The 16,202-nt window shown below is 53.4% G+C and overlaps 1 protein-coding gene and 1 long non-coding RNA gene across 4 annotated transcripts in view; one reads left to right on the forward strand and one right to left on the reverse strand.

The window, feature by feature from the left end:
- The window catches only part of LOC306650399 (FERM domain-containing protein 4B), a gene marked incomplete at its 5' end in the record, with an annotated part of 188,852 nt that overhangs the window by 17,205 nt on the left and 155,445 nt on the right, over positions 1 to 16,202 (reverse strand). For all 3 annotated transcript variants that reach the window (XM_079122420.1, XM_079122422.1, XM_079122421.1), the window contains 8 exons: positions 173 to 320; positions 1,554 to 1,610; positions 4,269 to 4,497; positions 5,505 to 5,624; positions 5,709 to 5,842; positions 6,786 to 6,927; positions 8,243 to 8,381; positions 9,645 to 9,721. In XM_079122420.1, coding sequence (XP_078978546.1) covers positions 173 to 320; positions 1,554 to 1,610; positions 4,269 to 4,497; positions 5,505 to 5,624; positions 5,709 to 5,842; positions 6,786 to 6,927; positions 8,243 to 8,381; positions 9,645 to 9,721 — 1,046 coding nt within the window. The remainder of the gene's footprint in view (positions 1 to 172; positions 321 to 1,553; positions 1,611 to 4,268; positions 4,498 to 5,504; positions 5,625 to 5,708; positions 5,843 to 6,785; positions 6,928 to 8,242; positions 8,382 to 9,644; positions 9,722 to 16,202) is intronic.
- On the forward strand, positions 12,185 to 14,736 carry LOC306650406. Its single transcript, XR_013760914.1, has 2 exons — positions 12,185 to 13,884; positions 13,939 to 14,736. It is a non-coding gene; the product is annotated as an uncharacterized lncRNA (long non-coding RNA).

Below are 16,202 nucleotides of genomic sequence, written 5' to 3' on the forward strand. Positions count from 1 at the left end.
CGAAGAGCTAAATGCTTTTCAAAAGATCTCTTGAAAACACTTCTACGTGCTACCAACAATCAATCTCTGGGTTAGTTTCCGTGCCTCAGTTCTACAAGAGAGTCCCTTTTGGAGGGATCGATGACGACAAGCAAACCTGGCACCACTGTGCAGACAGGCAGGGGCCACTCACCTGGACTGCCTGGCGTCCACGAACTGCTCGCCGAGGGACGACTTCCTGAAGTGGATTCGCTCGACACCGAGAGACTTGGGGGGAAGAATTCTTGGAGAGTGAGGTACTGAACTTGGTCGCTGCCCAGAAAGAGTGAAGGCATCATTGGCTAAAACAGGTAAGTGAAAGAATGAATAAGCAGGAGGCAAACAGACCAGCGAGCTCACCCTGCCAGTGGCAAGAGAACTGAGGGCGATTCACAAGGGGGCTTCCAGAGAGGGTGTCTCTGGACGAGACGACTCTTCAGAAACAAATCGTCTGAATCTCATTCCCTGGGAGCAAGGAATCACTGAGCACCCCGCGTGGGCCCGAAGCAACTTGCATGGTCTCGCCATATGCTCTCTTCTAAAACGTCTAGTAAAGCCAGTCCTGCGCGCCCAAGGCCAGGCAGAACCCGCTGCTCCTTCTGTCCCTTCAAAGCTCTGAGGCCTCTGTGGCCAAAGTGCACAGCGCTGCGCAGGCATCGCGACCTCTTAGGGCTGCCGCTGACGCCCAACCCTCAGCTCAAGGAAGAGATGTGGAATGGTGGAGCTTTAGGGGCGGACACAGTAGCGGGTGGGAAGGTGCCTGGTGTCGGCCAGCCGGCCGGCACAGCCATGCACAGGGGTTTACAGGGTGACGCCCCCTCATCGCGAGAGCCCATTCCACCAGGAAACCACACAGGTGAGCCACACAGGTGGGCATGATGTGGGCCCTGCAGGAATGACAGGGTGACCCGCAACTGCTGTATAAGGAAAAGACAAGGAGCTCCGCTCCCCTGGAAAGCAGAGGTGATGGAGGCTTCTCCAACTCCTTGCCTTGGGGTTGGACTGGAGATACAGGAACTGTCCCCAGTGGGTGCGGCACGGCACATCTGTAATCCCAGGGACTCCAGAGGCTGAGGCAGGAGGATTGCATGTTCAAAGCCAGCCTCAGTAACTTAACGAGGCCCTGAGCAACTCAGGGAGACTCTGTCTCAAAGTAAAAAGTAAAAAGCTCTGGGAGGTGGCTCAGCAGTTAAGCAACCCCAGTTCAAAACAGAAAGGAAAAGAGAATATCCTCAGCGGGAGAACCGAGGTGAGGAACTCGCCTTATTCAGTTCTCTGCGAGTCTACGGTTACTTTAAAATGAGGAGTTAAAAAATATTCCCCAGGGCCTCAAATCATCGTGAGACCGACTTGTGCCGATTTAACTGGAGTAGATTAGTAATCCTGTGCCTCCTCTCCCAACTGCCCTGCATGAATGAGTTAGTGTATTATGGTTCTCCCCAAATAAGACCGAGCAGGCTTTCCTTAAATTAAAAAATCATCTTGAGATTTCAGAATATGCACTATTTTAAAAACAAGCAGGAAGAGCCACTTACGATCGTCGTAGGTGGGGGTGTCCGACAAGGAGCTGCTCTCTGAGGGGATGATGTCATCTGTGAACAGAGACGTCGGCCGTTAGGATCCCGGGCGTTACAGCCAGGGCGGGTTCCACAGAGCCATCTCCGATGGCCTGTGTCTTATTCTCCTTTAGACCCGTGTGACTAATGAAATGGCGTTAGGAATACTGAACTGTTATAAGAATCGGCTTGTTTACCACTGAAGAGGGAAACATCTACGTGTCGGACAGACATGACGAGGGATGGGAGCTGTCCCGCCATACCCGTGGGAGACTGGTTCCTGGGCCCCCAAGGGCCCCCGAACCCAAGGATGCTCAAGTCCTGCCATGAAGTGGCATGGGATTTGCATGTTCCCGAACATGTCCCACCACCCGAGCACTCGCTGTCAGTAGCTGTGCTCCCTGTCCGTCACAGGCCTCGCTGTCCGTCACAGGCCTCGCTGTCTGTGAGCTGCAGTGGAGCCTGGCTTTAGGATGCTCTGCAGTAGAACTTGGTCTGGGGCCCTCACAGAACAGAAAGGCCTCTTGCTCACGCAGTGGCGGGGAGCTCTTCCAGCAGAGTGGGGATCTGATGGTCACGCTGCTGGCTTTGGGCTGGACACTCCGCTGGGGATCCCTGCACACTGCAGGCTCCAGCCTCCGCCCCCTGCAGCAGACCCCACCCTCGACTGTGACAACCGAGAGTGTCTGAGGACAGTGTCAAACGTTTCTGGAGGAAAAGCACCCCTGGTTGAAGAGCGCCGAATCAGCCAGATCTGGGTTTAAAACCCGGTTTCTGCCACTCTTTGCAGTGAGACTGGAGGCAGATCATCTAGACCCTCAAGCATCGTCCTGCTCAGGCCTGAAACCGGGATAATGGCGCTGTGTCAGGTGGGACCCGCAGTGGCATGCCGGAGTGAGAGCTCCGCCCAGCTCCTGGCACAGAGTGTCTGAGAGAGCGTTAGGGATGCTTCTTAGTTCATCACCCACACTCCGCGTTCTGGTTACAAGTGATGATCAAAATGCTCGTGGTAGTGGTGATGTATCAGATCTTTCAGTTTTGTTTTTTGTTTTTTTTTTTTTCTTTGCTACTGGGGGTTTAACCCAGGGGCACATTACCACCGAGCCACATCCCCCAGCCATTTTTATTTTGAGACAGGGTCTCGCTAAGTGGCTGAGGCTGGTCTCAAACTTGCAATCCTCCTACCTCGGCCTCCTGAGTCACTGGGGTTACAGGCATGTGCCACCATGTCTGGCTCAAATGTGAAAGGCTGTGTTTGATGAAGAGAGACAGCCCAAATATGTTGATATACTTCTGTGAATCCTTCTACACTCAGTCTCGGGTGCTTTGGCTAAAAGGTTCCAGGCAGATGCTCCACCTTAATGTAGCTTCAGGGACATGAGGGAGGGATGGCTGATTCTAAGGCGGACTCTCTCCACTGACCACTCAGTGGAACCTGACGGTGAGGTGCCAGTATGGTCAGCTGTTGGGCACACCTAAAAAAACCTACCCAATGGAGGCCTTGCCACTGGCACCACCTGTGCCCAAACATGGGTCCCGTTTGCGGAGGACACTTGGACCCTGTGGTCTGGGGATGAATGGGCTACAACAAATGGCATGAAAGCTAAGTGCCTGCCAAGCGCCCATCTCTGTGGGCCAGCATGTGCCAGCTGCCAGGGCCGACCCCACTGCACATTCCCAGCCGAGCCGGCCGACATTCCCAGCTGTAGCCGCCCGACACTTGTGCGGGCGCCTGCACGTGCCCTCTCCAGAAGCCCGGCCACTGCAGCCTGAGTCACAGGCCCTAAGCACCAGCGCATTCTCAGCCCAGTCTCTGTGCTTCCTCAGGTCTGTTCTGTCTCCGTAAAAAGGAAAATGCTGCCAATTCTGATGGGAGCCCACCATCGAGGTCACACACCACCGCCACTTCAGACTTTCAAATGTGAAGGGGAAGAAGCGTTCTTGACGTCGAAGGGAAACAATCAGGTTTCAGTCGTCAAGACTGAAGACCCCTGAACACACAGCGAAGGCCAGTTTGGCCTTGAAATCGACCTCAGTGGGATTTCTCGGTCGGCTTTTGTTCTGAGAGTCGCAGAGGCACGATGTTGAGAAGCTGGAAATCGCCAGGATATTGTAATTGAAATCCCACGGCGATGAGGGCTTTGAACTCTCTCCCAAGCCGGGTTCGTGGGCATGCTTGCCTAAAGGGGACCCCACAGTGGTCACGCGCCTGCCTTTCTCCTTTCTGCACTCTGTCCCCGTGGGACCCCGTCACCAAACAGCCTCCGCAAAGGGCCACATGCACGGAGCGCTCTTCTCCAGCCACATGCACGGAGGGGAGGGCCCCTCCAGAGACGGGGTCTGTGGCCCTGAAAACGTTCCAGAAGCTGCGGGGTGAGGGCCCACTCTCTGAAGGCCCTGTTGCCAAAGGCCTTTTGACGATGACCTTAGCCCAGTTAAAGGTGAAAGTGTCTCATAATGAACCAATCCTGTCGCAAAAGCTCTTTCATCCTGAAAACTGGAGTCATACGATAGTATGTCACCCGAGCAAGTTACCGCGCATCAAGTTTACACACTCTGATACTGAGATTCCTAAGACCCATGCTTTAGACCCTTTCCTTTCTCCACTCTCTTAGCGAATGAAGAGGTGTAGAAATACCACATACCATCGTGCCGACTGACCGTGGGACTCAGAAAACCCTACTTCTCACTGACCTGCGATCATGACTGTGGCTTTCTGGCTGGGCTTCTTTCCACATCTGATCCGGTACTCGTTGATGGCATTTTCGATCTCCTGAAGCTTTCTCACTGCGTCTGTGTAGTCTTGTTTTCGTTTTTTCTTCACCGTCTTACACAGGTCTGGCTCGTTGGCAAGTTTCTTTGCAGCTTCGACCAGCTTTTGCTGTATCAGGAAGTTGCTCTCCAGGTCTTGCAAAGCTGGATCCTGTATTAAGACAACAACACTTCAGTCTTCACAAACACACACCCTCACTCTCTCTGGCATGGAATAACAAATAAAATTTCTTGTGCATTCTTTTTTGGCGGTGCTGGGGTTTGAACCCAGGGTCTTGTTCATGCAAGGCAAGCACTCTACCCACTGAGCTAGATCCCCAGCCCTCTTGTGCATTCTTGAATCACCTGATTTCTGGGAATAAAGTCTTTTTGAAGTTTTGGTTCCTGGACACCCTGGAATACCCTCTGAGAAGACAAGAGATCCCCATCTTAACTTGAACTTCCCATTAGCTCAACCTCTCCCTGTTGTAAAGAGGCATGTGAACTTTGTGCAAAGCTTAAGAGCCAAATTTGGGTTTGATTCCTGGTTGCATGACCTGAATATTTCATTTTTTAATGCTTCAGTTTTTGTAATTTATAAAAGGAAGATTGCATCCACCTTGTAAAAATGTGAAGAGTAAATGAGATAAAGTATGTGCCTAGGCAAGCACTGAATAATAGCAAAGCTCACCCCTATTATTAACAGAAACAGCCACTGGTGTCTAAAGCTAGGATGGTTCAATTTCTACAAGAAAGATGGGTAGGGGCATATTGGTTGATGACTTGCACTCTAGTAACTAACAGCATCTTTTAACTTAATGATACCGAGTGCTGTGCATGTATTATCTCATTTAATGCTCGCTGCATCCCTCAGAGGGAAGAGCCATCATTATTTCCATTTTATAAATGAAGAGACTGAGTCCTGAGAAACGAGACTTTAGAGAGATTAAACTATTTGCCAAAGCTTAGTTTTAAGCAACAGAATGATTCTAAATTTTTATAAAACTATTTCTCAATTTATTTCTTAAAAATATTTAGTTGTCACTGGACCTTTATTTATTCATATGCAGTGCTGACAATGGAAGCCAGTGCCTCACACATGCTAGTCCAGGGGAAGGAACCGCGGCGCCTCCTCTCCGGCCCACCCTCCCTCTGACGCTGGCTGCGTGCGGCTCCTACCTCCTCACTGGGCAGCAAGTTGTCGTCCAGCTTGAAGGCGGTGCCCACACGCCTCCGGACCTGGGGAGGCTTCTCGCCTACGTTCAGGGGGTACTCCTTGGGCACTTTGCCCGTGAGCTCCTGTAAAACAGCACAGGGTTCGAGCTGGCCAGGGCAGAAGCCTCAGGCGCCACCGCAGCCCAGAGCCCCAGAGTGGGCACTCACGGCCTCACGCAGGCAGATCTTCCTCAGCTCCTCGACCTTCTTCAGGAGCTTCTCCTGCAGCAGCTTCTCCTTCTTCTTGAGCTCCAGGATCTTCTCCCGCTTCTGCTCCTCACTGGCTTCTGAGTCTTGAGAACCTGGGCGGAGGGGGCAGCGAGGGAGGCACGTTACCTCCCTCCTGAGGGGCAAAGGGCTCGCAAGCAAGGGGGGCTTACGCCTTTCCTCCTTGTTCAGATAGCCAAAGAGGAAAGGGGAGAGCATTTCACCAACCCTCTGGTTCAGAGCCGGCGCAGGTCGGCTCAGGCATTCTGAAGCTTCAGGCTTTGGACACGCCCAGAGTCCTCTCCTAGGCAGAGCTGGGGAGGGCGTTCCTGCAGGGACACTTCCCAGGTGCCTCCGGAAGCCAGCAGGCAGACCCGAGGATCGCTCTCTGCCCTGGAAGCCTGTGCTTTGGATTCGAAGTCACGATGGGATTTATGTGGGAAAAGCATCCCGCATCCTTAGTGCTAGGAGATCCCAGGCTCTCCACTGACGGGGGGCCTGGGGCAGCCGTTATGCTTTGCCTGTGGTGGTGTTTGCACAGCATTTTATATATATATATATATATATATATATATATATATATATATATATATATATTTTTTTTTTTTTTTTTTTTTTTTTTGGGTGCTGGGGATCGAACCCAGGTACTCTACCGACTGAGCTATCTCCCCAGCCCCCAGCATTTTATATTATAGAAGAACTAGTCAATGTTCTTTATAGAAAACTACATAGGAAGAAGGTGATGAAATTTATGGGAAGAAAATGTCCTTTCACGCCGCTCCTGGGTAATGCATTTCTTTGCACCTAATCTTACTTACACAGCCTATTTATAATTTAACTTTGTTTATACTCTTCTAAAAATCAGTTGTAAAATTACATTCAAAACTGTTAACACACGGTCGGTTCAGATATGCTTTGTTTCCATGATAATAGGTTAAAACATACACTTAAAAATGGTTCATAATCACCCCTCCCCCCCCAAAAAAAAAGTTTCAAAGAATAAAGGTGGTTTGTGCGTTTTCTGATCCCAAATCTTACCTGAGGATATTAGGCTGCCATTGCTGGCCATGATGAACTGACCCTTTGCCTCCAGGGTCACCAGCTTGGATACCCTTCGTGTTCCAGTCTCTGTCAAATCCATTGCAATATCGTCTAAACTCCTGGCTGAAGGAATTTTTGCCTACAAGGTATACAACACAAAGGCAGAATAATGCAATTAATTGTGGTCACTAAAATGACTGACACAGAAAATCAATCTGGAAAATTCAGCATGCATCCAGTGAAAGGAATAAAGAGGCAATAAGAGGAAAGGAGAAAACAGTTACTGGTCCAGAACCCAAATGGCCAACACATCAGGAGTGGTAGACACTATTTGCCAGAAGTGACATGAACTTCACCTTCCTTCCAGAAAAGGTGATTGCTTATTAGAGGCAAGAAAAGGAATAAGGAAAAAAAGCAAAAGCAATAGAAACGAACCCATTTTTTAAAGCTGCTCTAAAAATGTTACATATTCTTTACAAATGAGGCAGCAGCAAATACCTAAGACGAAAAACAAATTAAAAAACTGTTGGTGGACAAAAATCCTCATTCTTTCTAATCTAGGAAAGGAGGTTTTTCATTAAATGCAACCGTTTGTTAATTTCTTACATAATGTCAGAATGCCTAGGATGACTGATTTTGAAGTCATTCTGGAAGCAGTCTCCCTGGGGAGCTTTGCGTTTGTCCCCATGAGACACCGTGATTCGCTAAGTGTGGGATCGATGTATTTATTTTAAAAACTCCCTTGATATGAATGAGAGCATTGTTTCTATGAAAAAAAAAAATGACTAAGTGACCACACAATAACAATGTTTTAATAAATAAGCGGATGCCGAAGGCATGGTTTAGCTACTAACTTTAAAACGTCGCAAGCGACCTCACCAATGCTTACACACAGGCATCGGTGCCGAGCTTACCACTTTAAAAGCAGAATTCTGTGTATCTATATATACATGCATCTCCCACCTTTTAAGTGACATATTACAGGCTAAAACAGGAGTGAGGAAATGGATGGAGCTGGAGAAGATCATGCTAAGTGAAATAAGCCAATCCCAAAAAACCAAAGGCCGAATGTTTTCCCTGATAAGCGGATGCTGATCCACTGTGGGGGGTGGGGTAGGGGGAAGCATGAAGGAACTTGGTGCAGAGGAGAGTGAGGGAGGGGTGGGGCAGGTGGGGGGGGGAGGACAGGAGATTGTGAGACAGACATTATTACCCTATAGACATGTATGAAAAGAATTTCAAACAAATATTTATCACTGTCAAAAAAAAAGTTAATGAAAATGAATAAATAAATACAAGTGAAAAAACAAAACAAACAAACAAACAAAAAAAACCAAAAAGCCAATCAGAAGAAGAGGGACACATGTGTTGGCAGGTTTTCTGAGAAAGCTTCCTTTCTGAAACACAGCAAGATGGACGGGGTCGTCCCCAGAGAACCACCGCTCACCACTCACTTTGCTCTGCTTGCGGTCCAGGTAGAACTGATGCTGACTAATGGCCATGACCCAGATGGACTTGATGAGAGAGGAGTTTGCATACCAGGTTTGCACAAAGAGGCCGCTCTGCCCAAAGGTCCTTCTAGACACCGAAATCCTGGAGGATTAAAGAAAGCACTCGAGTTATTCGCCTCTGGGCCAGCACCACGCCAAGTGTGCCCAGAACAAACGCCCTCCCCTCAGCTGCCCTGGTGCACACCCAGGCCGATGGGGCCAAGCTTCAGACTTTCTCCTCTCAGGACAAAACTACTGGGACCAGGTAACATCTTCCTGCATAGGAAACGCTGTGCACACCTTCAAAAGTGCATAAGGAACGAGTCAAATGAGAAACCATAAAGACGTGTGGCCATCTCAAATGGTACAGAATAAAAGTGATTTTTTTTTTTTTTTTTTTTTTTTGAGATAGGGTCTCACTAAGTTGCCGAGGCTGGCCTTGAAGTTGCTATCCTCCTGCTTCAGCCTCGAGAATAGCTGGGATCACAGGTGTGCAAGCACCTGGTCTGGTTTTAAAGGTGGTTTAAAGACATAGCGACCCACACGTGTGGGAAGCACCCATCTCAAGGTGGAGAAAGAGCAGCTTGGATGGAGGTGGTTCGGCAACTGATGGTGCCCGAGTATGAAATCATGGAAGCGGCAGAGGGTCTGCAAGTGCAAGGCTGGCTCAGTGCCGTGTGCACAGCAGAGGAAAGGAAGGGGTAGGAGAGCCGGGAGCAGAGAGCAGGGCAGCTGGGCGGGAGGGGGAAGGATGGAAGGAGGCAGGCGGTGCCAGGGGGCCGCGTTCTCTGTAGGACCGTGGCTTATCTCCTCTTTGTCACAGCTGCTTCCTCCTGTCCCTCTGACCCCCAGCATCCAGCACTGTCATCTGGGCACTCAAAAGCCACCCCTGAGGACTGACCAAGAGTTCTCTAGAAGCGTGCAGAACCTACATCCTTTCAGGTGCATAACTTGACCACTGCTTTTTTTTCTTAATGACCGTAAATGCCAAAACTCAAAACGAGCAAAGGACCTGATCTCTAAAGTAGTTACGCAGGAGAGGCTTGGGTGTCATTAGTCCTGAGGCAAATGCAGATCAAAACCGCAGGAGACAACCACTGCACACCTCCAGGAAGGCTGCAGCTCGCACGCCCACGTGCACACACACAGACGGAACAGGTGCTGGTGAGGACGTGGAGGTACCAGACCCACACTGCAGACCGCGCTAGCCGGCCAGCGGCCCCGGGAGAGCCGGCAGCTCCTGACCGTCACGGGCACTCCGAGGCCGCGTGGACCAGCGTGAAGGCTGTATTCACCTGGGTCCAGGCGTCCACAGCGGCCCTGTTTGCAAGATCGCCAGGACCACAGAAGCACGTCCTGGCCTTACCTTCGTGGATCATGAACCTCCACAGCAAACTTCTTCTCACGGAAATACAAGTTCTCCAGCTGCTTCCATTGGAACAACTAAAAAAATCAAGAACACAGAGCAACCACACAGCTTTAGTTATTTTTACTTTTACTGAGCTTCTAGGTCAGCTTGGTCATCAAATGATCTTACAGTCCCCCGAAGGGGCACTGATAAGGTGTCTAAGCACGTGACTCATCTTCTCACAAAGCCGCTGGTACCTGAAACCACTTTATGGTCCCTACTCAACTTCACCTCTCCAGTAAATGTTCCCTGAACCGTAAAACCAAGCGGCCGTGGGGAGCATCCTACTGTCCTTCCTCTGACTCAGCTTCCTGGCGAGGAAGCCTGCACGGATTCCAGTAAGCAGCCGCCAGTGCTCTCCGTGTTAGTGGAAAGACACTCACAGGGCTGTTTCAGGAAGACCACAGTTAAATCCCAGCTGCACACGCAGTGAAAGTAAAGAGAACCCCGCACGCGAGTGCCCGCGGCAGCCTCTCCCCCAGTCAGTCCTCCAGGGCCATGAAGGGCACCAGGCAGGGAGGGGCGGGGTGGCCGTCCGCCGCCCCTGGGTGCTGGGCGAGCCTCCTGTGTGGCATTGGCTTCCCACCTGCTTCCCACTGCTGGCGCTCCGGGGCTGGACGCACGGATTTGCCGGTTGGCAGGGCAAGGAAAACTTTAACAGAAACGTGCCCAGGAACTCCAGGTCACCCAGCCAGGGCAGGCCACGGCAGAACAGAGCCTGCCCCGCTGGGTTTCTGGGCTGGTCCCAAGCCCTTCCTTCCATGGAGGCCGTGCACTAGCCTGCGCGTCCCCAGCCTCTCGTCTCGGACTCCAGTGAGAGTCCTCCTCCCGCCCCGCTGCCCAGGACAGGCAAGAGCTCCACAGCCATTCCCCTCCGTCCTGTCCCAGCTCGGCTCGGGCTGCGCTCTGACACTGTGTCAAAGCCTCTTAAAGAACATCCCAGCTGTCCACATGGTAAGCACCCGGGCCGCACTCCCGCAGAGACCCAGGCTCCTCACAAACCCGCGAGCCAGAGAAGGGGCAGCCGAGCTGCGGGGGCCGCCCGGGCGGGAGGGCTGGGCCCCATTTGCACGCCCTCTGCCCTCAGCCACTACCGCGCTCCCTGCCTGAAGAGGCAGAGCTACGCACCAGCTTCCCTTTCTTTAGATCCAGAAGTCCCGAAAGTGGGAGAGAAGTGCCCCGGAAGAGCGGCGTCCCCTCGGTCCCCTCCCGCCGGTGGCTCACGGTTCTGAAGCCGGCTGCCTGAGACCCAGGTGTGACTGGGTTTCACAAGCCTGGCCTCCCACCTCTCACCACTGACATCAGCAGCTCGGGCGTGACACTCCCCAGTCCACTCCCTCCCGCGGGGCGGGCGGCGCAGGGCTCCCTGCAGATCCCCCAGAAGACAAGCTCTCCTGGAACGGGTGCCCCGGACTCCGGGGACACGGCCGGGCAGTGCTGCTGCTGCTTGGGACGGGGCAGAAGCCACCCCGGCCGGCCCCGCGGCGGCTTCGGCAGTGGCTCACTCTGCTCTGCGCAGGAACAGGTTCCACAGGAAGGGGCAGAGCCGCTCAGCTGTGCTTTCCTCTGCCTCCATTCCCACACAGGAAAGCCAGGGCTGCTGGAAGCCCGTCCGGGAAGCCACCACCTCCCCCTCTTATCGCTTTCAAAAGGGAAATGCCAGCCTCCACGCCCCCAGCCTTGCGGCGGCAGCACACGCCTCTGAGCCCTGCTGAGCGGCGGCGAGGGGCCTCAGCTCAGAGAGACGAAATAATGAGATGGCAGCCGGTTTGCAAAAGAAGCCAGGGGGAGGAGACGGGAGGCTAGGTCTCAGAGACGCCAGGCACCTCCCCGGCGGGAACCTGCGAAGTGCAAGCAGTGGGGCTTCAGAGAGGTCTGGAGCCTGCAGTGGCACCAGAGGGGCTGGAAGGGCACAGGCCGAATTGCCGGCAGTGGCTGCCTCTGGGCAGGAGGGTAGAGGAGCCTAAGGATTCTCTACAGGCGTGAGCTCGACCCCCAACCGCCGGGAAGTCCCCTAAGGGACGTTTCCACTGTTCTGATCAACATCTGCGGCTGCGGTAGCAGTACTTTTTATCTAACTCGCTTTTTCAATCTTTTTTCCTTGAAATGTCTTGGTTCCTAAATATCAGAAGCTATCAAACCTGAGGGTGGGGGCAACTCTGAAGAAGAGCCGAGGGGCGTGGAGGGAACAGGAATGTGAACTTCGGCTGCTTTTGGAACATTCCTTTCCCATCCACAGGTATTTTTGAGCACCTTCTGCCTGTGAGGTCCCGATCTGTGGCCTGATAGAGAACAGTCCCTTCCCTGGTGGGGGCCAGGTGGAGCACAACCAAGCCAGAAGGCCCAAGTGACCTCTGGCTCCGCTACTCCAAGTTAGCTGTGCCGCTGGGCAAGTTGCTATCCTGTCCAGAGCCGGGGTTTGCCTTCTGTGAAATGGAGCTAGTGATACCTGCTTCCAGGTGGTGACATCAGGGAGCTGTGGCGGCCAGGTCCTGGCTGGCACACAGAGCAAGCAGCAGGGCTGGTTTGTTGACAGTGACTCTCAGTCCCTTCTCTCACGTTATCAAAGGGCAGCTTGGGGGCAGAGGTGGAACCAGAGGCAGCTATCTGGCCCCCACAGCTGTGTCTCCACCAGGAACTGCTGAGCGGTTCTGTTGACAGAGCTGTGTCACTCAGGCCGCGACCCTGTGAGTTTCAGGCTCCACATCCGCTGGTTTCGTGGGAGACTTCCTGATACACCCTGTAGGTAGGAAATCTGCCCGCTGTGCCGGACCTCCAGATCACAGACGAGGGGTGGGGAGGCTGGGCACACTCCACGGGCAGATACAGTGGCCTCGGAGCTCCAGGGCCGAGGCCTGAGCCCCCGTGTACACAGAACACGGGTATGGACCTGCCCCGGGCAGGCGGTCTCGAGAGACCCAGGGAGAACTCAGACGGAAAGACCAAGCTGTCCCTTTAATCTTGACGAACTGAAAGCAGATGCTGCCCCTGGGTTGGGCTCTAAGCAGGGACAGGGAAGGTATCAGAGAGACTGTTGTTAATTGCATTAGCATTCCAGGTTAATCATTTACCTGCAAATTCACCTGGAAATGACTAAATTTGTCACAGAGACGGGACGCCCAACAATGACTCACACAGGGTAATCCCCTGCTCTGACCTGAAGCAAAACAGTCATGTACTATTTATTCTTTTTGCATTTAAAAAGGTTGCAGCTGATGAGTGAATGCACTGTTGGTACCTTCTGGAGTACCACAGAGGATGGCTTTGGCAGGAGCAGGGGCTGCAGAGCCCGTGGACCTCGCTTCCTTCCCACCCTCTGTCCCGTCCATCAGAGGTTTCTGTGAGGGACCAGGTCTCCGCCCTTGAGGAGGGCGCAGGCTGGCAGACTCCACAGTGCGGTGTCAAACAGGCATGGCTCATATGGATGTGTCTGACGTGCCCCTAGCATGCCGGGGCCACCTGCCACCCAACCCCTGCCTCATTCCATGGAGGGTCCCAACAACTCGACGGGAGGCCACCCACCCAGTCAAGAGGGCGGGCCTGGGGCTCTCATGCAGGCAGCGCCAGGCTGTGAAAACCAGCCTGCTCTCCCAGCAGCCGGGGAGGCTGAGGCAGGAGGATCCCAGTTCCAGGCCAGCCTGGGCAGCGGAGCAAGGTGCTGTCTCAGAATAAGAAAGGGCTGGGGGATAGCCGGCTGGTAGGCGCTTGCCTCGGGTGCCCACGGCCCTGGGTTCCATCCCCAGCACTGCATCGACAAATCCATCCATCTGTCCAGGGTGACCCTGCAGCACACTGGGGAGAAGTCGTCAGGGGATGGGTTATGTTCTTAATGAAAGAAAAAGTAGAAGAAGGGAGGAAAACTGAGTGCCAGCTAAGCCTCGGATAGAGAGGACAGAGGCTCCCAGCAGCCGTCTGTGGGATGGGGCTCCGAGCAGGGGTTCTGAGTCCCACCCCTGGACATCTGGTGAGGCCTGGAGACCGGTTCTGGCCATCGCCTTGGGTGGGGGCGGCTGCTGGACACTGAAGGGCTTAGAACCATCCCAGGGGCGAACCCAGTGGGTCCAAGGCTGAGCCCCAACTCAGGAGGGCGGCAGGGGTGGCCCGCCAGGCTCTGGCTGCTGCGCGTGTCCACGAAGACGACACTCAGCCAAGCTCTAGACAATGAACGCTGGAGCCCCTTTTCCTCTGATGGTCGGCTGTTCAGAAGGCTTCCTCAGAGCGTGAGTCCCCTGCCTGAGGGGCTGCCCACCAGCAGGGAGGAGGCCCTGCCAGCATGGCCAGCATCACCCAGCACACGCTCTTGGATGGAAGCTCTTCTTGGATGTGATCTCAGAGCCCTGTGCGCAGAAGGGATCGCGTCTGAAGTGCAAGGAGAAGAGCGCCTGGCAGAAACATTGAGATGGAGAGTTCTGGACCTTCGGAAGTGTGTGACACACAGACCTGACTTCCGAAAGGAAGCGCTCACCCAGGTTCCTCTGGGGCCAAATCTCCAACTTCCAGGACGCGCTAACCGCTTCCTGCCGATCCTCGCAGCCAAGCGCTGGCTGCAGGCGTGAGCTGCCGTCGGGGCTGCTGTGCAGCTTGGGGCGTCCACCGCCTGGTCCGGCCCACGTCTTGCTATCTGGCCTGTTTATTAAATATCTTCAATCAAATCTCAGTGTTGAATATACTCTTTCTTCCCAGATGGGCTGCCAAGTCCTTGACGGCCAGGACTGGGACTTTTCATTAGATGAGATAAAGAAAATAAAATGCTAGCGGAGGCCCTTGCACAAGCAAATGGCTCTGTAAATGCTTTTCTTGGAAAAATACACAATCAAGTATATTAAGCTCTATTGTTAGAGAGTTGTTTGTGCTAGAAGATGAATTGGCTATCTTTAGCTTATCACAGAAACCCTGCTATCAAACCAAACCAAACTGAACCAAACCCCAAGCCAGGGGGGCATGATGGCACAGGCCCGCAAGCCCGCGGACTTGGGAGGCAGAAGCAGGAGGATCGCAAGTTCAAAGCCAGCATTGGCAACTTAGCATGACCTTATCTTAAGAAATAAAAGGGGTTGGGGGTGTAGCCCAGTGGTAAAGCACCCTGGGTTCAAGCCCCAGTACCAAAACCAAACCAACCCAAACACAATATGCACTAGATGGAAACAGGAGGAACCAGCAGACCAGCCTCTGACCCCGTGAGCTCCAGCTGCGGGGCCTCCCCTCCTTCCCTAGGTCGCGCTGCGTCCTTCACATCAGCCTGCCCTGTTCCCCCACTAGGATGAGGCACTCATTCTTGGGGGCATCTTGGCCCTCAGGTCAGGGGTCCTTCCCTGAACGCTCTAGATGTCCCTCCCGATTCCGTGCTGACCCTCTGTCCTGTCTGCTTCCCACAGGGACAGTCTTCAGAGGGAACACGCACGGTGTGACAGGGTGACTTTCCTCCCGCAGGGCCTGCTTCTGTACTTCCTTCTGGCGCGACAGCACCTTGCGCTCCAGCTCCAGCTCCAGCCACGGCCACCCGGCTGGAGACCATGGTTCCCAGCCTCCCTTGCCACTAGACCTGGCGACTTCCGGGACGATGAAGGGGTTTGCCTTGGACTGGGGCTTTGCACCTTCTTCTGCGACTCTCCGCCCGATTTCAGGAGGTCCTTCTCAGGGACGGCTAGGACTGAGCGCAGGAAGAGGAGCTCAGCACCCTGCAGAACTCCTGCTGCAAACTGCAGGGCGTCTGCCAAGAGAGAGCTCCCCTGACCCTCGGGGTCTCCACTGCTCTGTGAGCCAGACGGCAAGAGGACTCTTCGACTTTAAGAGAAGAAAACGAAGGCTCAGAAAGGCGGAGGGACAGCCCAGCTCAGCCAGCTGGCCAGCGGGAGTGCAGAACAGGTTCTTTCTTCCGATCCACTCAGGGCCCGCGCTCTCCTCCCACTGACTCTGCAGGGTTTAACAAGCAGATTGATTATCGGTGTGGCTCAAGCTTAATTATACACCTGCAGACAGGACGGACTGGTCTCCAGGTGACATTTTGTAATCCAATTTTTTTCCGACCACACCATATTTTGTTTCGCACTGATGTGGAAAGTGCGAAGTGGCTTCTCCTGAGCTCCGGGGTCATAGGCTGACAGTGGAAGGAGCAAAAAGTTCAAATCATCAGGACGGCAGGTCAAGATGGTGCTGCTTAGAAAAATCGGCAGCTCGCTGCCTTTCAATAACATGAGCCCTGTCCCTTTATGACAAGGAACAGCAAGGCCTTTGTGCCTGCTCCTGAACTCATCTGGCTCCAGGCAGTAGGGAATTCCAGCAATTTAAAAAAAGATTAGTTCACTGAAGGCCAGGAACGTTTCCCACCGCAAGGCCCTGGGCAATGTGGCTCATGCCAGCCTCTTCGCCTGTTAACAGCGAGGAGACACTAATCTAGAAGGGCATCCATCCCAGGATGTTCTGCTCACGACACCTCCGACTTTCCTTCTCCCCCATCGCTGACAGGCTCGGGTTTGCCCAGGTGAACTTCTGGCCAGAGGCGTAGAAATCAGTCAT

This window comes from Sciurus vulgaris (genome assembly GCF_902686455.1).
Source record: "Sciurus vulgaris genome assembly, chromosome: 19".
In the NCBI taxonomy this organism is placed as follows: Eukaryota; Metazoa; Chordata; class Mammalia; order Rodentia; family Sciuridae; genus Sciurus; species Sciurus vulgaris.